At 36.5% G+C, this 22856-nt stretch overlaps 3 protein-coding genes across 9 annotated transcripts in view; all 3 read left to right on the top strand.

Moving 5' to 3' along the window:
• The first annotated feature begins 666 nt into the window (after positions 1–666).
• Positions 667–7528, top strand: azin1b (antizyme inhibitor 1b). Its single transcript, XM_016504303.1, has 12 exons — positions 667–869; positions 2427–2570; positions 3167–3343; positions 3472–3645; positions 3746–3918; positions 4717–4845; positions 4933–5014; positions 5115–5189; positions 5276–5441; positions 5521–5636; positions 5720–5937; positions 6380–7528. The coding sequence occupies exons 3-12, from the start codon at positions 3242–3244 to the stop codon at positions 6453–6455; spliced, it is 1311 nt and encodes a 436-aa protein (XP_016359789.1). The 5' UTR covers positions 667–869; positions 2427–2570; positions 3167–3241; the 3' UTR covers positions 6456–7528.
• A 57-nt stretch (positions 7529–7585) lies between these two features.
• Positions 7586–12476, top strand: rrm2b (ribonucleotide reductase M2 b). Of its 3 annotated transcripts, none has more exons than XM_016504304.1 (9): positions 7586–7884; positions 8418–8567; positions 10224–10340; positions 10448–10581; positions 10972–11066; positions 11168–11301; positions 11454–11558; positions 11650–11763; positions 11852–12476. In XM_016504304.1, the coding sequence occupies exons 1-9, from the start codon at positions 7837–7839 to the stop codon at positions 12002–12004; spliced, it is 1050 nt and encodes a 349-aa protein (XP_016359790.1). In that variant the 5' UTR covers positions 7586–7836; the 3' UTR covers positions 12005–12476. The 3 variants fall into 3 exon arrangements, with proteins under 3 accessions (XP_016359790.1, XP_016359792.1, XP_016359791.1); XM_016504306.1 differs by lacking the exon at positions 7586–7884 and adding an exon at positions 9152–9285 and having other exon boundaries at positions 8551–8567; XM_016504305.1 differs by lacking the exons at positions 7586–7884; positions 8418–8567 and adding exons at positions 8971–8987; positions 9152–9285.
• A 2157-nt stretch (positions 12477–14633) lies between these two features.
• The window catches only part of mtdha (metadherin a), a 10706-nt gene continuing 2483 nt past the window's right edge, over positions 14634–22856 (top strand). The window contains exons 1-10 of one of the 5 annotated variants that reach the window (XM_016504308.1): positions 14634–15242; positions 15855–15965; positions 17204–17288; positions 17757–17921; positions 19224–19271; positions 19908–20075; positions 20467–20550; positions 21804–21928; positions 22016–22117; positions 22211–22325. In XM_016504308.1, the coding sequence (XP_016359794.1) occupies positions 14889–15242; positions 15855–15965; positions 17204–17288; positions 17757–17921; positions 19224–19271; positions 19908–20075; positions 20467–20550; positions 21804–21928; positions 22016–22117; positions 22211–22325 (1357 nt within the window). In that variant the 5' untranslated portion in view covers positions 14634–14888. Of the gene's footprint in view, positions 15243–15851; positions 15966–17203; positions 17289–17756; positions 17922–19223; positions 19272–19907; positions 20076–20466; positions 20551–21803; positions 21929–22015; positions 22118–22210; positions 22326–22856 lie in introns of all 5 variants that reach the window. The other 4 variants (XM_016504311.1, XM_016504307.1, XM_016504309.1 and 1 more) reach the window with 4 other exon arrangements.

Below are 22856 nucleotides of genomic sequence, written 5' to 3' on the forward strand. Positions count from 1 at the left end.
CAAATATGACCTTTCACCTAGTAAACGGCTATGAAAACACTTGCATCTTACAGTGTTGTGTATGTTTATGTACCGTTGTGTAAGGGTTTGTTATGACAGCTTTGCCAGCTGTGAACCTCAGCATTGTTGATTTCTTCATTATGAATCAGAAGGAATACAACTGAAGTTTGATGATGATCAAACGTTTAACAAAAATGTACAGAACTACATTTTGAAATGGTTTTACTGGTTCTGGTGGTATGGTTGTATAGTATAACAATATACATTATACTACAACAAAAGATACTATAAATCTAAATTTAAGAACAATGACTTCCATATAATGACAAAGAGGGGAAAGCATCTATCAGAAAGTACAAGCAGCGTATTAAGCAATACAAACAGAGCCCACGTTGGCCCATAAATGTTCAAAGGAGTGTGTTTCTCTAAAAGGAATTTGCTATAAGAACATAATTCTCTCATGAGTACAGATGTCCCCGCCCACCGCTATCCGAATCCTACTAAGCTAAAGGGTGAGCTAATGAATATTAATGAGAGTGGGCTGGCGTTTCTTGGAAATCCTCCCCAGAACGACCAGTTCTTGAGCCAGTCACGTAGCTGCGTAGCTCTTCACAAGCCAAGCCTAGTACTTTAGGCCCCGCCCCGTGTTCTGTGTTCTCTAACAACCGTTCTCCCGCCTTCCTCCAGCAGCGACCATTTCTTCCTGACAGACAGATAGCAGCGCTCTCGTGTTCCGCCGAGCTATCCTCGCACAGGCATATGGCACATACAGCCTCTCTTCTTTCTTCTATTTGTGTCCCCACTACTCTTTAAAAATTCCGCCGAAAAAGAGAAGACGATTTTCCAAATCATTCAGGCCGTTATCTCACGTAAGTACCGCGTTTGTTGTTGTTTTTAGTCTTCATCCCGGAAAAATCCGCCGTCTGCTGTAAGTAACGTTAGCCGTGACACAACATGGCGGTTGGTTGTAGTCGCGCTTGTTATACGGGCAACGGCAGTGCTCCGTGAAGGACAACGATAAATAGATTTCAAACTCACAAATTATGAGGATTAAACGTGTTTATTTATATAAATCATTAGTTGTCGGAGCATGGCGCGGGTTTAGTTGGCTAAACAGTTAGTGAGCTGATTCAGTGGACAAACCCCGGCGCTTAAGACATGTCCTGTCAGGTTATTGAATAACGAGCGTGTTACACATTAAATTTATATAATGTTTTACTGTGTTCTGATATCAGATTATATATTATGCTAACACTAGTTAGGCCTAGGTGTGTTTACAATTTTGTTTTCCTAAGAAACATCTGTTTTGGTGAAACATTACCTCGTACCACAACACAAGTCACTTTCATGCTTATTATACCATAATAACTATAAATGTAACTATAAATGTAAAGTTTGACATGTGAAATAATAGCTGGGAATATATATATTTTTAATAGAACACTTTATTGAACCCTTTAGACAAAATATATATTTTTTTCAAAAAGTATTTATTTATTTATTGTTTTAAATATATATTAGGATTTTATGACCCATGTATTATGATATAGTGAGAACATTAAGATGAGATTCTGATAGCTTATAATGTAAATCTTTATAATAACAGACTACTTACATAAAGTTATAATTATGAGTTATATATAAATATTAGTTGTCACTCTACCTTTCAATAAAATTTCTTTGTAAGATGATTGAAAAATATAATGCAATATAATACAAAGATGATATAATATTTATCATATAAATATATCATATTTGATACTCACATTTTAACATGATTTTTCTAAAAGGTGATCAATTGGCTTTAGTCCATTAATTGTCTATCTTATGATGACGTTACTAACAATATAAAAGTTACCATTTACTTGCTAAAAAAGTATGAACTATCAATTAGATGACGCAAAGCATGTAGTAGGTTGTGTACAACAGGTTTTTCCAGCCAAATTTTGATGATGTTGATCATTTAGATGCCTTAGAAATTAATGTGTCAAATAACATGCTACAGAAGGCTTTATAGGGTTAAGGTGGTGTCCACATGAAGAAACAAACACCATGACCTCTGATAAATGTTCAACAAGTTACTTCATTTATTGATCACATGTGGGAAGATCCAGATAAGACAGTGTTGTTTAATGCTTAAAAATGAGAACACGGAGTATCTGATCATCAGGTCCATTTAACTAGTCAAGTACAAAGTACAGCAGCAAATAAGCGCTCGCTTCATAAAAACATAGCCTACAGATAAAGTGATGCTGAAAATGTATAATGCATCTGTATTAAGAAAACTGGTTATGTCTAAGTCAAGAGTTATTTCAGAAATGTTCTAACCTGCCTGGGTACATTTGTGTTATATAAGTTTACTTTATCCATCAGCTGCTCTTGTAAATCAACTATTTATGTATACACCTGTTTTTGTGACTCCACAGGGCTCCCCACTCTCTCTGCGAGTGTATAAGCGCTACCCAGAAGGCCTAGGGGAGGCCCTCTACCGCGAGCAGTTCGACTTCAACGCTGAGCCGCCTTGGGATCCTAGTTGATAGCGGGAGAGGACCATCTCCCACGTTGTCCATGTGAGTCCATAAATATTAGACACATCCCTCCTGAAGTACCATTGAGAGACAGTTACATAATAATATGATTTATTTCATTACACATAAAATCTGTGTCTGCACTCATCCAACTGTAGTGGATTGTTTTTGGTTTTACATAACACTCTTGGTGGCTTATATGCAACACCTTTGTCCCCCGTTCATACTGCACAAATCCATTGGTAATACCATCAAATGCTCCATTGTGCTTCAAAGCCACAGGGATTTATCTTGATTGGGTCCGAGTAAAAAAAAATAGCCTGTAGGCCACATTCTTGAAGCCTATGTGTTGTCGTCATCTCTAAAGATGGACTCGTGATGCCTTCTCTATTTATGTGATTCATTTTCCCTGCCTCTTGTATTTATTAGCTTCATAGAAACCCAATTTAGATCAACGATAGCCTTACAATGACTTTGAACTTCCTGTTCAAAGTTTGCTCATAAAACACACTGTTTTGAAATATGTGGGTTGGTGTTGTAGTTGTACACCTTGACGTAACGTTTTGTGTGAAAACATTATTTGTATGTTATGCACGTTGTTGTAATGACACTACTATGTTTTGGGTTCCCCTGAACAGTTTGTTGCATACCCAGAATACCCCAGCGGCTCAGTAAACTCTCTATGATTGTCGTATTTGCGGAATACGGTTGAGATGAAAGGATTCGTTGATGCACCAAACTACTTCATTGAACTACTTGAGGGAGGAACGACCCTTGACAATGTCATCGACAACCATGTCTATGAGCAAAATCTGGTTAGTTCAGAAAATCAGTCTCCAAGTAAATGTCAGACTGTGTTATGAACATCTGTTTTAGTGAACAAATGGAACACAGCGGTGTTGTTTCTGTCTTTTTCATTGATTGATCTGATTTTGTTTGTCAGGCTGAAAAGAATGCATTTGTTGTGGCCGACCTTGGGGCCCTAATGCGACAGCATGTTTTGTGGAAGACCACTATGCCTCTCGTTCGACCCTTCTACCCAGTCAGCTGTAACAGCAGCCCTGTAGTCATTGAAGTCCTGTCTGCTCTTGGCGTTGGTTTTGTCTGTGCAAATAAGGTAACATTTTATTTGATTCTTACCTGTAGATATTAGAAAGATCTCAAAATGTATATTTTGAAGGCACACCAACTTATAGAAATGCACTTAATACTTTCAGGCTGAAACCACATTGGTACTCAATCATGATGTCCCTCCTGAGAACATCATCCTGTCTGGAGTTTGTAAGCAGCTTTCACTCATTAAACACGCGGCCAAGACCGGCATTAACTATTTGGTGTGTGAAAATGAGGCAGAGCTTCGCAAAATTGCCCGTGCCCATCCTGAGGCCAAGTAAGTCCTTAAAACATATTGTATATATGTATAATATACATTAAAACATATGTATGTATGTATGTGCATTTTATATGACATTCAAAAGTCAGTAAAAGTTTCAGTAACACTTTAGTTTAAGGGACCAATTCTCACTATTAACTAGTTGCTTATTAGCATACATATTACTTGTATATTGGTTATTTATTAGTACTTATAAAGTACGTATTAATGTCTTATTCTGCATGACCATATTTTAGATCCCTTAATCCTAAACCATACCTAAACTTAACAACTACATTATTAACTATTAATAAGCAGCAAATTAGGAGTTTACTGAGGCAAAATTCGTAGTTAATAGTTAGTAGTGAGAATAGGTCCCAAAACTAAAGTGTGACCACATTTTCTTTAAGAAATTAATACTTTTATTCAGCAAGGACACATTACAAATGACAATTGTTTTCAACATTGATAAGAAGAAATGTTTCAAATCAGCATATTAGAATGATTTCTGAAGGATCATGTGACACTGAAGACTGGAATAAAGGCTGCTTTGCATCACATTAATAAATTACATTTTAAAATAAATTAAAATAGACAATTTATAATAATATTTTCAAATGTTTTACTGTAAAAAAAAAAAAAAAAATGAGCATGAGGCACTTATTTCAAAAACTTTTTTTTTTTTTGGTCTTCATCTTTGAACGGTGAAATATCATATATAAAATGTATTTTATATTGTATTATATCATTTATTTATAGTAAGTGTTTATTATATATTTATGTAATTCTCTTTCTGCACTGTTATTGTCTTATCAGGCTTTTGCTTCAAGTGTCTACTGACGCACAGGTTGAGGAAGCAAGTGTGACCATTGGTTGCTCCCTGAAGAGCTGTAGACACCTTCTGGAGATGGCCAAGGAGTTGAGTGTGAATGTGGTTGGAGTCACGTAAGTCAACTGATTTGGTCACCACTAATTTGCTGAGACTCACTTTGTCTTGTTTAGAGTTTTTAGAAAGTGGGACTTTTTCTGCAGGTTCCAGGTACCAGCATCATGCCAAGATCCCCAAGCATACACCCATGCACTGTCAGATGCCCGCTGCATCTTTGACATGGCGGTGAGTAGTAGTACGAACGTTATAATACGATAATTTAATTTAGATTTATTAGTAAATTTCATGTATCTATTGGAGTGCTGAGTCTTCCTTACTTCTTCAGAAGGAACTAGGCTTTGACATGAAGATCCTGGATATTGGTGGAGGATTCAGTGGTTCTGAGTTTCAGTTGAAACAGGTACGGCAAGCATGAGTCTCATTTGTTTTTCTTTTTTGAATATCATCCACTTACTCAAAGCTTTTCTTTCATGTCTGTTTGATCAGGTAAATTCGATCGTCAGACCCCTGCTGGAGGCCTATTTCCCCTCAGCGTCTGGAGTGAGCGTCATCGCTGAACCGGGAAATTTCTTTGTGTTTTCCTCCTTCACTCTGGCTGTCAATGTTATTGGCAAAAAAGCAGTATACCGGGATCTCCATAGCAGCACTCATGGTGAGCCCCATCATATTTGAGATATATATGGCATTAGATACATCTGCCTTATTTTCTCAATGTGTCTTTTGCACTCCAGATGAGCTGACCCCAAACGATGCACCAGAATTTGGGTATTACATGAACGATGGTGTTTATGGATCTTTCATGGGGAAGTTGTTTGGAAATGTCATCACCACACCATCTGTCCACAAGGTAAATAACACACATGTACCTGAACACGAACAATATTTGAATAAGTTGCCTGAGATTTCTAAACTCGTTGTTTTGTTTCTCAGCTGTCGCTCACCCTAGATGAGCCCGTGTTTTCCAGCAGCCTGTGGGGTCCATCGTGTGACCCATTGGACCAGGTGGTAGAGCACTGCCTGCTCCCTGAGCTCACTGTTGGGGACTGGCTCATTTTCAGCAACATGGGGGCCAGTGGTCAGGAGGGTCCGGCAACCCTCAGCGACACAGACCAACCACCTGTGTATTACACCATCTCCACAGATGACTGGTGATTAAGATCACATTGCATTTGACCTTTTGTTCTTGTCACAGACTGTTTTTGTCTTCCCTTTTTCATTTCGCCCATTACAAAGAGTGATTCTGTAATATAAAAGGTTGTTTAACTGTTGTTTTCTGGTCATTTTGTGTTCTGGATTCAATCTTTTTGTCAGCTTATCAGTTTTTATCTGGAACTGATTGGTCGTAGGCCTCATTGATCTGAGCTTTTGAGTGAACATTGCCAAAATTATCAACAGGAAAGTCTTTTTTTCACTCAAAAGCCGAGTTGCATATGCTCCGATCAATACAAAGCCTGTGCTAATTGAAAGAAAACATGTTGACAGAAAGATTGAATGTAAGATTTGGTGATAATATAGCATAATTGGGTAAAGGATTTTCAGCACAGCACAAGGGTTAAAGTTAAAATCATGCTGTTTGTTGTTTTCCGCTAGGTTTGAGATGCAAGAGGCTGGAATTTCTCTTGATGATACCATGAAAAACCTCTCATTGGTCCAGTATGGCTTGTAAAAGAGCCAGGCTCCGTCCACTAACCACTGGGCATGTGAATAGCTTGCAGAGTCAACATTCCAACAGTCATGGGTGGAAAATTATATTTGTTTTGGTGGGGGAGAAAAAATGACTTGGTCAAAAACTAATTGATTGATATTGTTACCTCGGTTGCTCACAATTACAAAAGGCTCACTTTCCTTATCACTCAAAAAGAATTACAGAAAACCAATATGGAATAACGTATGCAACAAAATGGATAACAGTGGAGATGGCACCCAAATCTTGGGTTTCTTAATCAAACACCGTTTACATAAATGTTCAGCTAATTTTATTTTATTGTGTATACATATATAGATATAGATGACCTACTGACAGTCTTGTACATGAATTGTCCGTACAACAAGAAGCATTTGTCTCAAATCAGGATAGATTTTAGATTCTGCACAAATAGTGTGAACAAGTGAAAATTGGTTTAGCAATTCTGTCCTTGTTCTCTCGTTCTCACTTTCCGTGGGTTTTATAGGAGTAGGGAGCTTCTCTGTGCTCCTCATGCCAAATTATGGTTTCCACATTACATGTGGTGCGTCACGTGACAGTATTTCCAAAGGTTGTTATATATTTCATAGTGCTCTATGGTTGAGTGTGCTGTAATTTGCAGTGTCCCTTCAAAAGATTTCAAACATTCTGCCAGGTTATCAGTTGAAGGTCGATGTAAATTAGTCTCATGTTTCCTCTAATTGTATGCTTTATGAAACTAGAAAGACTGCCTGGTGTTATGAATCTGCTGACAACAGAGATCACATTTACCTCAAGTAACACCTAAAATACAAGTTTCACCACAATCAGATTAAATGCTGCAAGGCACTAGTTCTCAATCTAAAATTCAAATGTATATTTCAAATTCATGTTAAACCACTTGTGTGTCTAGCATGGTGTCTAAGTGATTATAACAGCTCACTGTTTTATAAAATCACACCCCTTAGAAATGAAATATATCTTTTGTCTAAGTCCACTAATGGACCATTGTCTGTTTTTGACTGTAAAATTGTGCTTGTAAAAGTAATTAAAATATTAATTTAATACATTTCTGAGCAAATACGATCGAGTTGTTTTTTTGTTTGTCTCAAAGTGCTTTATGTAGACCCTTGAAAGCTTAGTTTAATAAATTAAACTAGAATACTCAAAGCAACACTGACATGACATATATTTTGAACTAGCTGAGGGTGGTTTCATATTTTAATAATTTTAGCTTTATGTAAGCCATGAGCAGCGAAAGGGTTCATTTCTATATAGCGTAACAGTGTAGGAGGAGCTAGACGCGTGCTGTGCACCGCTTCAGCAGCTGATTCTCAATGACAGATCGCAGCTTCACCGCTGCTGACCGAAGACGAGTATAACCATGGACTCCGGTATAAGCAACACTCCGGCGAACATTGTGGAATATCAGGTAATAATAAACTTACTCTAAAGCATTTAAGTGTGATTTTGCGGCCTTCGAATAAATGTTGAATCTGCCTGCCTTGCTATGTGTGCGGCTCTGTGCTTTCATAACAAAGAGCCTCGCGCATTAGGTAAAGTAACCGTGGAGTGAAATAAAACGATATATAGCATTTATGATAATAAAATTAAAGTAAACGTGAAATCTAAAGTAGTGTCAGTAAAAAGAGTGCTATGTGTTGCGGATAGCGACAGCAATATTTGGATTAAAGATAAGCTGTAACATTAAGGTATGGATAAAGTGAATCAAAAACTGATGTTGATATTTATTTTCTGGGTTATATGTAAGTGAAATTGAGGGTTGCAGTGTTGTTTAAATCACATGCACATGAAAGCCGTCCATTAAAATTTTTCGTAAGCAGATTCGTCATCAGTTTGTTCCCCTTGCGCTCTCATAACGAATGACTAGGAATACATTAGTGAATAGTTAACACGTCTTTAAAACCCCGTATTCCTCTATTAACTGTTATGTTTCTCCTGCAGAACGGTCACAAGGATGTTGACACGAACAGTGTTGAAGACGAACCCCTTCTCAGAGAAAACCCAAAACGATTTGTCATTTTCCCTATTCAGTATCCTGACATCTGGAAAATGTACAAACAAGCTCAGGCTTCATTCTGGACAGTTGAGGAGGTGAATATTATTATTATTTTTTTTATCAATTTAATATTAAGATGATAATTTTGCCAACTCTGATGAAAATACTTGAATGTATTGTAATAACTGTTGTACTTACAAAACAATCACAATGTGCGACCACCATGCCAGGGCACTGGTGGTATTAAATTCACCCAAAATTTCTGTTATCATTTAAAGGCCCGTTCAAAGAGAGCTATAACTATAAAGTTGTGATTGTTCTCACTCTGTAAGAACAGCGCAATCCACTCCACATCTATAACGATAACAGCACAGAATTATATCGTAGAAATTGCTCTGAGCATTTTTTTTCCAGCTGTTAAAACGATAAAAAAACATTGACAGCCAATCCGAATCGACCAGACAGAGCTTGTGACAGACAACATACGACGCTAATATAGATATCACATAGCACATGTAAGTCTGCAAGATGTTAACGATCGCTTGATCTGGAAATCATCAAACATCTGACAGACGTCTTTAAGATGTCAGTTTTACATATGCAAATCAATTTCTAACCTTTATATAATGTGTTTTTTCTGGATGTTTTTGGTTGGTATTCTGTCTCTATGCTCCTCCAGGATTTTCAGAGTCCGACTGGGGATGATCAGTTGTCAATACCAAATTCCCTTCATAATCGGCCTGACAGTGGTGTTAAGTGTGTTCTCGGCTTTAAAAGATGTATATGCAGACGTCAAATAGACGTCTCCATGATGTACGTGTTACTGATTTTAACTATAAATTTATTGAACTTTTTTATAAATGTACTTAGTTACTTTAGTGTGTTCTAGTTCTAATTTGTTGAGAGTAGGGAAGTCCATACCTTGACAAAGGCTTCTTGCCAAAACGTTGGTGGCTAAGTAAATAAGTAAAGAGGTCATATGTCCTCAACTTTGGTATCTCCTGACCTGCACCTCGTATGGTGTGTATGTGTGCTTGTTTATTTCAGTAGGGAAGTCCATGCCACAAATACAACGAAAACGACACAAAAGAACGATGTCGTTGGAATGGCTTTCAGAACGATATTTTTCCAGTTGGTAAAACATTGACAGCCAATCAGAATCCACTCGACTTTAAATAGCATGAGCATGAAGTTGCAGACAACAAAACTGCAGCGTGCTTGCGTTTATAATAAACATAACGTTATTGTACATTGGTGTGGACGCTTTTAATGTTCTTGGTGTGAACTGGCCTTAATGATAGCTTTAAAGTTTTAATAATAGTTCTAATTCCGTGAGAATATGGAAGTCCAGACCACAACTGTAACCATAAAGAAACAGAGGAACTATATTGTTGGAATTGCTTCCAGTATATATTTTTTTCCAAATGATGATCAATAAAAACATTGACAATCAATTAGAATCCACCCAATTTTTTAAAGCAGACAACCTGCAGCAGACCTTGTGATAAACGGGTTATAGTCCATTGGTGTGGATGCTTATGTGTCGTTATTGTTCTTGGTGTAAACAGGTCTTTACTCACCCTCATTTTGTTCCAAATCTGTCCATGGAAGTAAGAAACCCACTTTTGAAATAACGTGGGTGAATTTTCAGTTTTGCTGAACTATTCATTTAAGAAAATGTTATCAAAAATAGTATTTGTCCTTATCTCTGCTGAATGCGAAATTGCTAAACATTGCAATGGTTTGTTTAGGTGGATTTATCCAAGGACTTGGTTCACTGGGACAGCCTGAAGTCTGAAGAGAAACACTTCATATCCCATGTACTTGCTTTCTTTGCAGCAAGTGATGGGATCGTGAATGAGAACCTGGCAAGTGCATCTCCTAACCTTCATTAAGATTATGGAAACCAATGTAAAATTTCAGACTGAATAGATCAAGAAGTTATTTCCAAACATCATGTCTTTACTTGTCACAGGTGCAGCGGTTCAGTCAAGAGGTGCAGATCCCAGAAGCTCGCTCCTTCTACGGCTTTCAGATCCTCATAGAGAATGTGCACTCCGAAATGTACAGCATGCTTATCAACACCTACATAAGGGATCTAAAAGAGAGGTAAAATGGGTGAACAGTGTATTTCTTTACTATAACAAAGTCAGTTACAGCTTTTAAAGTGCTTTTACACAGGTGACAGGTGCAAGATTCAGTTCAGCAGTTTATGCTAACATTTTCCTTATGTAGTTTGAGCAAACTTTGCAAGACATTTTTTTTCTAACCACAAAAAAAGTCTTGTACACAAAAGAGACAAAGTTAATGATTGCTCTACTTGTGAACATCTTGGATTAAAATGTTAATATATGTGTTCTAAACAATAATACATAGTGACATTAAACAAAACATCAATACAATAAACAATATATTATAATGTATTATTAACTATATATATATATATATATATATATATTATTGTTTTCTCTCTCTCTAAATCCAAACTTTTTCTTAAAGGGACTTTTTGTTTAATGCAATTCACACCATGCCTTGTGTAAGGCGAAAAGCAGACTGGGCCTTACAGTGGATCTCTGACACAAACTCAACTTTTGGTGTGTGAAAAAATACTTTTTTTTTCCTAAAATGAGCATAAAATATTGATTATTACACTTGACCAACAGCAGTGTATATATATTTATTTATTTGGTTTTAGGAGAGCGATTAGTAGCATTTGCAGCAGTGGAAGGCATCTTCTTCTCTGGATCATTTGCTGCCATCTACTGGTTGAAGAAAAGAGGCCTGATGCCCGGACTCACCTACTCCAATGAACTCATCAGCAGAGATGAGGTGAAATCTTTAAGATATTTACATTTTTAAGATGTTCAGATCATGTTTTGATTGAGATTTGTTATCTGTGTCCATGATAAAAAATATAGAGATAATAAGAAGTCCCACTGAAAATCTAATCAAGGCTGTTATTGATTATTGAAACTTCACAGGGTCTGCACTGTAATTTCGCATGTCTAGTGTACAGCTACTTGGTGAAGAAACCTTCTGCTGACAGAGTGAAAGACATCATCACAAAAGCTGTGAGCATTGAACAGGTACGTTATACTTTGCTGTACTCTAGTGCTGCAGAATGAATTATTTCAGGCATGAGCGTAACTGCATTTGTATTTGCTTGTTTTTCTGTAGGAGTTTCTCACAGAAGCCTTACCTGTCAATTTAATCGGGATGAACTGCTCTCTCATGAAGCAATACATTGAGTTTGTGGCTGATCGGCTGCTAACAGACGTAGGATTGCCCAAAGTCAGTATTTTATCGGGATTGCATTATGATTTTTGTCTGATAATCTTTATATTTATATAACAGTGCTTTTTAAATTCTGTCTCAAAAGGTTTACAAGTCAGAAAACCCTTTCGACTTCATGGAGTCAATTTCATTGGAGGGAAAAACGAATTTCTTCGAGAAGCGAGTGGCTGAATACCAGCGACTTGGAGTGATGTCAAATGTGATGGACTGTGAATTCACTCTTGATGCAGATTTCTAACGATGAACTAGAAGAAATATTATTTATTTTTGGGACAGTTTCATTATGTTCTGCAGAACAAAATATAAGTCAGTTGACTTTTTTTCTTTTGCTTTTAAGTCCAAGAAGAAAGTAAACAATAAACTGTAGACTTTTAAGGTTTTGTTTTATTTTGGTTTCTTTTTTTCATTCAACAGGTGTAAAACCTCTAGAATTTTAAAGATGTTTTAGATATTTTTACATTTTACTTGATTACTGTACCTAAGTATTGTTTTGGGGGATTTGTTCTTCACGCAAGTGCAATTTAAACTGACTACTTGTACTTTTACTTGATTACATTTCAGAGGAAAAAACAGTACTATATACTCCTTAGAATTTTATTTCAACTTTATTACAGAAGTACTCGTTACATTTTTGCATTTTATTTTCTTTTACACAGTAATCAGGTAAGTTTCAGCTTCACTTATCAGAATCAGAATCAGAATCAGAATGAGCTTTATTGCCAGGTATGTTTTATAACTTTCATCAGGGAAATGTCTGGCTTCAATTTTCTTGAAGCCAGTTTAATTATTTTTGTCTAATTTGATACAACCGTTAGCTGTCTGTGCAAAATATTAGCTGAATGCACAAGATTGAATGCAAATAAAATCAATAATGAGATTTTAAATACAGTTAATATTTTGGCCATGATCGCTTTGTATTTATTAAATGTTGCAAATCTCCAAAAATATTGGATGATGGAAAGTGGATAAGTGGTATTATAATTATATACTGAGTAACAATAGGGGCTGTCAATTAATTCTTTTTTTAATCTAAATAATTACATGATTTGCCTATTAATTAAAGTAATGAATGAAAATCAGTCACATACCAATATTTCAGAAATAACCTTTAATGCCCCAAATAAACAATAAGAAAAGTGCAATTATTGTTGCAAACAATGCTTGAATAGAAAGCACAAAATGTTACTTTAAAAGTCAGTATTGTGTGTTTTATTTCCATGTCACTCAACACATGTACTTGTATTCTGACTTGAATATGTTTTTGGCTTCTGCATCACATCTTGCTCTGAAGATGAAAAATTAAAATTCTGTTATTATTTACTGACCCTCACGTCATCAGACGTCCCTTTCTTCAGATGAACACCAATAAATATTGTTAGTCCATGTAATGCAAATATACAGGACCTCTTCAAAAACCACACAAAGTGTAAACGAGAGTAAAATTTAAAACATCCGTGTTTTTCTTACACGCCCCTAAAATTTCACCTAACCCTTTAAGACGACATTGATTCATCAACTGGGGTTTTATGGCTTGCTGTATAGTTTTAGACGCATCTTCTTTGGACGTCCTGTACACTTACATTATATGCAGAAAGATGGATTATTTTCCAAAAGTCTTTCTGAAGAGAGTCTTATACGGCATATACATGTGGGATGGCATGAGAGTGTAATGGATGGCGTATCTCTTTAAGGGCTGTATTTTTTTGTGTTCTACTGTGCTGCATATTAATTGATGTTGTGTCCATTTTGTTTTTTCCCTTTACCAAACCTTTCTATCTATCTAACTAAACCTTTGTAAGATAACTCAATATGATAAAACAAGAATATCCTCTCTTATTTTTATTTTTTAGGTTACTTCTACTTTTTTAATACTTGAGTACAATTTAAAGTTGTACGTTTTTGCTTTTAAAGTAGAATTTTCACTCAGTATCTGTACTTTCACTCAAGTATAGTTTTGAGTACTTTTTACATCCCTGCAATTAGCCTATAAGTTATAGGCTACAATGAATTTCTCTGGGTGCAAATGGAAACCCTGCAGGCCTATTAACATACAGGGAAGAAAACACACACACACACACACACACACACACACATATATATATGCAGTGCATTCCGAAAGTATTCAGACCCCCTACAGTTTTGTTATGTTGCAGCCTGATACTACAGTTGTTTACATTATTTTTTTCTCATTAATCTATACTCTGTACCTCATAATGACAAAGTGAAAACAGAATTTAAAAAAAGTCTGTAAATTTATTAAAAAGAAAAAACTGAAATATCACATTTACATAAGTATTCAGATCCTTTACTCAGTACTTAGTTGAAAGGGACTTTGGTTTAAGTCTACCTTTTGGAAATCTTCTTGAGTGTTATTTTGTAGCTAAGGCTATTGAGACTTAAATCAGCGTCCTTTTCTGACTAATGACAAACCCAGATTGAATAAACAGATTACTACATGTTTATTTGTTTAGTGATCTTATTTAAAATACAGTTACCACTGGTCTATATAATGATTATTATAGATCAGTGATAGAACCAATTATTGAAACAAATTTTGATGGGTTAAAACGGAATTCATATCATAATTTGGCAATAGACTGATGAGGTTAGTAAATGCAGCCTATTTTTTTTCCCCTCAAAAGTATCAGTAAATGTATCAGAAAAATAAATGAATGAATTAATAAATAAATGGAAACATAAGCCAAGGAAAGCAAACAAATCAATAGAATCATCAAAAATAAATCACATTGTTTCAAGAATCTGTCACATTTTTATTACTAATTAAAAAAAGAGAACTCAGTCTACCTCAATCAAAAAAAAAAGTGACAGTAGGAAGTGAGGCCGGAATCTTTTTATTTATAGATAAAAAATTATCAAACAAAATAAAAAACAGGATATATTCCTTAGACTTTTTTTCTCATTTTGATGACCAAAAATGCTGCGCCCTCCAAAGCCGCCCAAAAGTGTTGTCTAGGTAGTCAGATCGATATGTTTTGAGACACAGCCATAATGTAAGAAGGCGAGAAATATCAAAGCCACTCCCTCCTGCCATTCACTCTCTCCCGCTGCCAGCAGCAGCTCACTCTCCGTCTCTGCGTGCGGTTCTTGTCCGCCTGCTTAAAATGGACCAGGACTGGCAAGCTTTAGCCACACAGCGAGCCGAGTACGTGTCTGACCGTATCCGCGGGTTGCTGTCCTCCGGCCTGGACTTCCTCCGGCTCGAGCTGGGGGTTGATCTGGGGATAAAGCCGGAGCAGTATCCGTCGTGGCTGATTCTGAGCGCGGCGCTGATCGGGCTGACGGTGCTGGTGCTGATCGCGGCCTGTGGACGGAGGAAGCGCCGAGCTGCGCCCGTTCCTGTGAGTCCCAGCACCGCCGCTGCCGAGACCCCGGTTAAGGCCGCCGTACCACCGAAGTCTGTGAAGACCGAGCCGAGCGAACCGAAAAAGAAGAACAAAAAGAAAGCAGCCGAGAAGGTAAGCGGCCTGCGATTGTGATCTGCTAGTGTTAATGGCTGTGATTCAAAACTAAAACAGCTGTCTTCCTAGACAGCCTTTTTGTGATACCCAAAAATGAAATCTAGATAGGCAGCCTGCTAGGTTTTGAGATGCATTGTCTTTCTAAAAATCATATTTAGCTGACTTGAGTTTGATAGAGGTTTGCACGAGTAAGTTAACGTTAGCTGCTAACGTGCTAACCGTAGACTGTATAAGGTGCTAACCTGTCAAAACCGGTAAGAATCAGCTGTTCACACAGAAATTATTTTCCAATCATAACTATTTAATTCTATATTGCTTATCGTCACCTTTAGTATTAAATTAACAAATCTGGCGTTGTTATTTGATTACGAGTAATAGTATTAAAACAGACACGAAGGCGGTAGGAGAGCCACGTAGCACAGTATAGCAGACACGCTCATAAGTTTCGTTTTGGCTAAACACCACCTTTTTATGAGTCTAAACTATAAAGGATCCTCGTAGTGACTGTTTTCATGGCCTAAGGGTTGTTTTCAAGCACTGTCAGTTGATAGAGGAAGGAAATGAGGAGTTTGTAATTGTTGGTGTGTAACTGTCATGCGCCCGCAGCAGAAGGCCCAGGCCAATGGACAGACAGTGGCTGGACCTCAGGAGGAAATCAAAGTCATTGAGGAGAAAAAGAAACTCCCTCCTGCACCAGCACCAGCACCTGCTGATACAAAGGTTGGTCCACCTAGTATTCATGCTGGTTTCGTTGAGGAAGTGTATTCGTTTATGTTTATATATTAGTAGTAACAATAATTGTAGTAACTAAGGCATTTTTGGCACAGCTGTGGTGCATTTCTTTTGCTTTTCTGAGGAGCAAAACAGTTTAGAGATCTTTGCAGATTTGCTAACAACGTCGAACATACATATACCGTGATTTGACTGAAAAACTTGTATACCTCTGTGATGTAACGTAAACCTGCAGCTCAAGTCAGAAACAACATGGAAGTAATATAAACAAAGCAAAAGAATCATACTGTGAACAAAAAATCCAACTCGCGAACCTTTCCCAATACCATCCCCCCTCTCTCTCCCACCTTGCTTCCTGTCTACATACTGTCCTATCTTAATAAAAGCAAAAAAAATAAAAAATACATAAAGAATAAATATTAGTATTGCAACTCTAATGTAATGATAAAACACTTACAAAGGAAAATGAAATGCATTATTTGTTTACCTACATGCCATGTGACAATCAGAGAACCATGAACAATCAAATCTGTTGTTAAACTATTCAAAATTCATTAAGGGTTCTCATGGGGTGCTTGTGAATATATTTTGCAAGTGAAATTAGACAAATGGGTTTGGCAGACAAAACGTTTGTGAATATCTGCACTATAGACTCTTTATAGACAGTAGATTATAGATATGGTATTATCCATATTATATATTATTGTTTGTTTACACAGTGCTTCAAATCTGCATGCCCTTTCCAAAGTCGTAGTTCAAGTGTCATCTGGAATCAGTTTCTCACTTGTAAATATGACATCGCTTGGTCATTCGTGTGTTCTGAATTCGTAATTATGAAATTTCCAACTCCACTTGAAGGGCACATTAACAATACTTGACCGGTTTGGAAAGTACATTTGACTCTTTTGCACAGTAGTGCTATGAAGGCTTGAATCAGCCTTGGTTCAGTCTGTAAACAGTGATTGAGAGAGGTCGGGTGTCAGTATCGGCCTGTAATTTGATAATGCAGATACAGCTAATGTAGGGTACATCCAGAGGGGAAACTGTGTACTTTGTCCCAAGGCCTCAAACTTTAGGCTTAGTTTTTACAAGGCCGAATACATATTTTAAGAAATCTTTATAACAGTCCATCACTATGTGCCTGTAGTAAGTGTGAGAGTAAGAAATAATACTTTGTTTCAGACTTGTCAGGAAGTTCTAAATCAGTGTTTTTGGCTCTTATGTAGACCAAGAAAAACAAGAAGAAACCAAAACCAGAGGTGAAGCCAACCCAAGATGTTTCCTCCACCGATGGCAAGGAACCTGATGAAGGTATGAAACTGGGTTACTAGACTGTAGTGGCAACTTCACATTTTCAGTATGAAGGTTGTTTGTTAGTGATTAGTCCCAGAAATTCAAATGAGCTGCTTATACGAGTAGGGCTGGGCAAAAAAAAAAAAAAAAGTTTTTAAATTTCGTCGTTTCAATATCGATTCTCAAAAGCCGCGAATCGATCTTTTCCAGTATTTATTTCAGCACACATTTAAAACAAGATCTGATTAATGTGAATCTTATCATTAGTCTTCTCCACTAGATGTCACCCTTATTTACCTTGCGCGATGTTACAACAGAAATCCTGTCATTCATTCAGCGCTTATCATGGCCATACGCGCAATTCGCAATGCTCAGGTGAAATGCTATAGTAATACTATAAATCTGCAATGTAATAAAAAAAAATCGAGAATCGAATCGAGACCCAGCCCTATATACGAGATGCACTTTCAGTATGACTGTGTTTAGCAGGTGCTTGGGAAACCAAGGTCAGTAATCGAGAAAAACGTCAGCAGCGCAAAAAAGATAAGGGCCCTGGTGACAGCTCTGGGAGCCCTGAGGTTGGAGATCATGCCAGTCAGAAGGTAGAGCAACCTGCGGTTACAGCCCCAGCTGGCACCAAAAAGAACAAGGGTATGCATTTCCTATATTCAGTGCTTGTTCATGAGACTGTTCATGGCATCCTAGAAAATGTTAATACTAGGGATGTTAATTTCGGTTATTTTTCCTAACCGACAACCGACGCTCGTTAACCGATTATTAACCGTTAACCGACAAGATTATTTTAAATTAGAATTGAATGCATCCTAGAAAATGTTAATACTAGGGATGTTAATTTCGGTTATTTTTCCTAACCGACAACCGACGCTCGTTAACCGATTATTAACCGTTAACCGACAAGATTATTTAAAATTAGAATTGAATTAAATTTAAAATAGAAAGGATAAGTGTCTGTGAACCGTTAAAAAATACTAACATTTGTTTCCCGGGGATTAATTTTACATGCGCAAAAAGCAGCAAACAACAGAACATGAAGCACAAAGATTTGTTTTTATTGTGAATGTAAACAAATAAAAGCAAACCTTTTACAATTCCAATTATCTTTAGGACTAAAAGGAGTAGTTGCTTCCTCTGTTAGAAGGAAAAAGCTCAGGAGATTGCGACGGTGCCGCATGTGCGCACACAGTTAAGCATTGCTACCTTGACAATGCAGCCTGTTCATTATCATAATAAAATACAGTCAGTCAAACATATGGAAAAAAACACACTGCTCAGTTCAAATATGTAGTAAAGTCTGTGCCGAAGTGTTATTACCGTACCGCCGTGATGTTATGCAAAACATTTTGTTTTAAGTGGATATTGGAACGTGAGTGAAGTACATAATAAATAATATTTTGGCATTCAAATACATCACGAATACGGAAACATTTGATTTTGTGTGGAATGAGAGACCCAACGTTGGTTTCAGTTTCGTTTTAGCCTAAATGAATTCGTTTTGGCTTGTCGTTTATATTGCTATAGCTTCTTATATTTTTAATTATTGTTCTTTTCTAAATACTGAAGGATTTGTTGTGGAGTGAGGGGAACTAAAATAGCCTAGCTATGTTTACAGTGTTTATTATAATGTTTGTAAACATTTTGCGTCGGCATTAGGCCTATTTCTGAATGAAATAATAAAATGCGACTTATACTCGACTAGCTTTTTTTTTTTTTTTAAACAATTTTTTTTTTATATACTAGGCGTATTTTAACCATGCAGTAAACTTTTTAAAATATTTTGATAAATTACTGAAAAAAATTAATAAATGACTTTTTAAACCATTTAACTGATTGTATTAATCGGTCAAAAATTCTTACGGTCGGTTAACCGGTTAAAATGAACATCCCTAGTTAATACGCAAGGATTTAAAGCGCTCTTCCTTCGATGTATTGCAGAGTCATCACGTGCCAAGGCCTCGAAGGGTGACACCATTATACCCTCAGGTAAAAATTACACTATTCATATACTGAATACAGAATCTGTGAATGTTTCTTTATAAAAAAAAAAAAACTCTAGAATTAATTTAATAGAAATATATGTATTTTTATTGAGGACATAGATTCATGTACGCTATAGTTCAAAACTTTTGGGATGGTAAGATTTTTTTTTTCTTTTGCGAGGATGCATTAAATTGATCAAAAGTGACACTAGAAATATTTACAATGTTAAAAAAGATTTATATTTTAAATAAATTATCTTCTTTTCAACTTGAAGGAATCCCGAAATCACAGTTTTCACAAAGATATTAAGCATTGCTTTCAACATTGATAATAATAATAATGTTTCTTGGGCAGCAAATCTGCATATTAGAGTGATTTTTGCAGGATCATGTGACACTGAAGACTGGAGTAATGGTTGCTGAAAATTCATTTTTGAAATATAAATTACATTTTAAAATACATTTAAAGAGAAAATAATTGTAATAATATTTCACAGTGTTAATGCTTTTACTGATCAAATAAATACAGCATTTGTGAGCAAAAGTGACTTCTTTAAAAAAAGCATCTTACCATCCACAAACCTTTCAACGATAATAATGTGACAGAACTTACCTTACAAATTTCACCCTTTTCTTTTAGTGTCGTCTAACTGGAATAATGTGAACTCTGTTAATGGTGGAGGATGGACAGAGGTTCCTGCGAAGTCAACCCAAACAAATGCTTTAAACAACGAGAAGTTGTCTGCTGGGAGAAAGACCCCTGGGCACAAGAACCGTGAGAACGCCACCTGGAAACAAGAGTCCGAGGGTAATAGATCAGAGCATGATTTGTTTATAACAATGGTTGCATTTAAGGGTTTTTTCAGATTATTGTGACAGATCTTAATGTTTCTTGTTACATGTAGTAATCATCAGATGGTAGATGGTTGTTCTAATGAAATTCAAACCTTTGAGTTATTTCACCTTTCTTAATTTTATGTTAAGATGTTAAGCATAAAATTATATATAAGCATAGTAACATGGGTTTGGATGGTAGAATTAAGGCAGAACCGAACCCAGTAAACTTGACTGAACCCATCAGGTACTTATTTTTAATTTTCATTACGCTGTCATTCTTGTGAGGAGCACATAATTTTGTTTTTGTATGCTCATAAGAACTACAGACATGAAGAATTAACCTTTTCCGTGTATTTTCGCAGGTGGAGAGACTGGGACTAAATCTAACTCTGAAATCAGGCAATGGGACAGTGGACCCACCTTTGACAGTCAGTGGTCCAATATAAGTAAGATCAAAACTTATTTAGACCCAATATTTACTTGATGAATGTTTCATTCAAAAGTTTGTGATCGGTAAGATTTTTTAAAAATGTTTTTGAAAAGTCCCTTATGCTCGGCAAGGCTGCATTTATTTGATTAGAAATACAGTAAAAAAAAAACAGCAACACAGTGAAATATTATCACAATTTAAAATACCTGTTTTCTATAATATATTTTAAAATGTAATTTATTCTTGTGATGGCAAAGCTGAATTTTCAGCATCATCACTCCAGTATTCAGTGTCACATGATCCTTCAGAAGTCATTCATATAACAGGGCTCCAGACTGCGACCATTTTTTCTGTCTGTGCGACTAAATTTTGTGTGCGGTCGCACTGGCACGAACCACCGCATTGTTCAACTCATAAGCTCTGCCATTTCTGTTGCATATGAGAAACATCAAACGGCAAACGAAACTGAAAGCATAACGAAACCGCGCTACTCGTTTGAGCTGCGCAGCGCTTAGAAAGTAGGGCATGGTTTATACTCGCCCCGTCAGCGGGAGCGCGAAGGTGCGCGCAGCAAAAATGATGCGAATATTGAGGAAACGTTGGATGGTTTTCAAGCTAAAGTGAAAGACCGCTTCTTAAACCAGAGAAGGTGAACATGTTGGAAATCTTTTGTAAGCTAGTTTGTCATTGTATCTTACTGTTATTTTTACAATAAAATCTTACTGTTTTATTGTTGTGCTTTTTAATTAAGAATAACAAAGAATCCATCTTTTGTTTTAGTCTTAAAAAGTGAAATATGTATAGATGTATGTGGGCAAATCAGACAATTATCTTTTCTCGTAAAATGTTACAATAAGATCGCAAATTCGAAAGTGAAAGCATCTGAAAACCGGCTTATAACATGGTAAAAGAGGACTTCCCGTTCACAAAATTCAAATCATAAATACTGAAGAAAAAGAACAGGTTGAATGTTTAACACCTTTCGTTTCCATAGAACTATAAACTATGATAAAAGTTCATCAGCATGCATTGATTAATCCCATGTTTTAGCAAAAAAAAAAATATTGCGACCAAATCATGTGCTCGTGCGACCAACTGAGAAAGTTAGTCGCAAAAGAGCGACCAGTGGGAAGAATGAGTCTGGAGCCCTGTATATACTGATGTTGTTCTGTTTTTAATATTTTTGTGGATTCTTTCCTGAATAGAAAGTTCAAAAGAAAATCATTGTGAAAGACTATTAACATCACCAGTATCTCCATATGATTTCAGATGGTCCTGCCACCGTGGACCTGAGCTCAGACTGGAACCCTCCAATTGAGATGTGGGGCAATTATGAAGAGCACAAAGTAGATCCCCCCGCTTTGAAAGAGATGCCAGTTTCCAAGCCACTTGTGGTATGAAAAAACACATTCACTTATTTTTTGTAACTTATATCAACAAAACTTCTAGTAGATTTAACTAAGTATTTGATCTGGATGTAGGAATCAAATGATGACAATGACAAGGTAGATCCTGCAGGAGGTGGAAAATCCAAAAGACGAAAGAAAAAGAAGAGACCGGAAGAAGATGGTTCAGCTGCTGAGGTAACCATCATGTTTCAATTAACCCAAGTAGTGACACAATGAACGAACACTTAAATTCTGCATGACTGAACAAGTTGTACGTTCCTCTTCCAGGTGACTCAAGTAGGTTCTGCTCCTGCAGAGAAGAGTGCGACTGTCAAGCCTCATCCTCCTCATGTTCCAAAAGATGAGGGATCCAAGCAAAACATCCCTCCACAGTCTTCACAAAGTGAGTGGATCTCAGATGATGAGCATTGGGTGGATCTAGTGAGAGTCAGCATTATTTTAGTATCATTGATACAGTATTATAATATATTTTCCGTTTTAGTTCAGTTTTAGTAATTTTGTTGTGTTTGTAATTTTTGTTCGTTTAGATCAGTGGTTCTCAACCCGCGGCCCGTTACAAATTCAAATGCGGCCCACCGTGCTGAACACAATTAAAAAAAAATACTTTCAGTTTTACAATTCATTTTAGCACAGAGACGCCAGCGCGATCACTTGCATTTTTTTTCAGTGGATACACCATCATTTTTGCTCATAAAGGTAAGAGTAATACATCATTCGTAACTGTAAAGGGTCTACTTTTATTTGTGTGCACTCACAATATCAACAAAACGTTGTGCTTTTATAAAATAAAGAAATCAAACATTTGACGCTTTCTGCCGTCTCATCTTGAACAGGCACGCTTCACAAAAATGAACCGAAACTCAGCAAATACATGCCTCACAGACATGATAAATATATCTATAGAAAGCTTTAA

This window comes from Sinocyclocheilus anshuiensis, unplaced genomic scaffold, assembly GCF_001515605.1.
Source record: "Sinocyclocheilus anshuiensis isolate Anshui unplaced genomic scaffold, SAMN03320099.WGS_v1.1 scaffold54, whole genome shotgun sequence".
NCBI lineage: Eukaryota > Metazoa > Chordata > Actinopteri > Cypriniformes > Cyprinidae > Sinocyclocheilus > Sinocyclocheilus anshuiensis.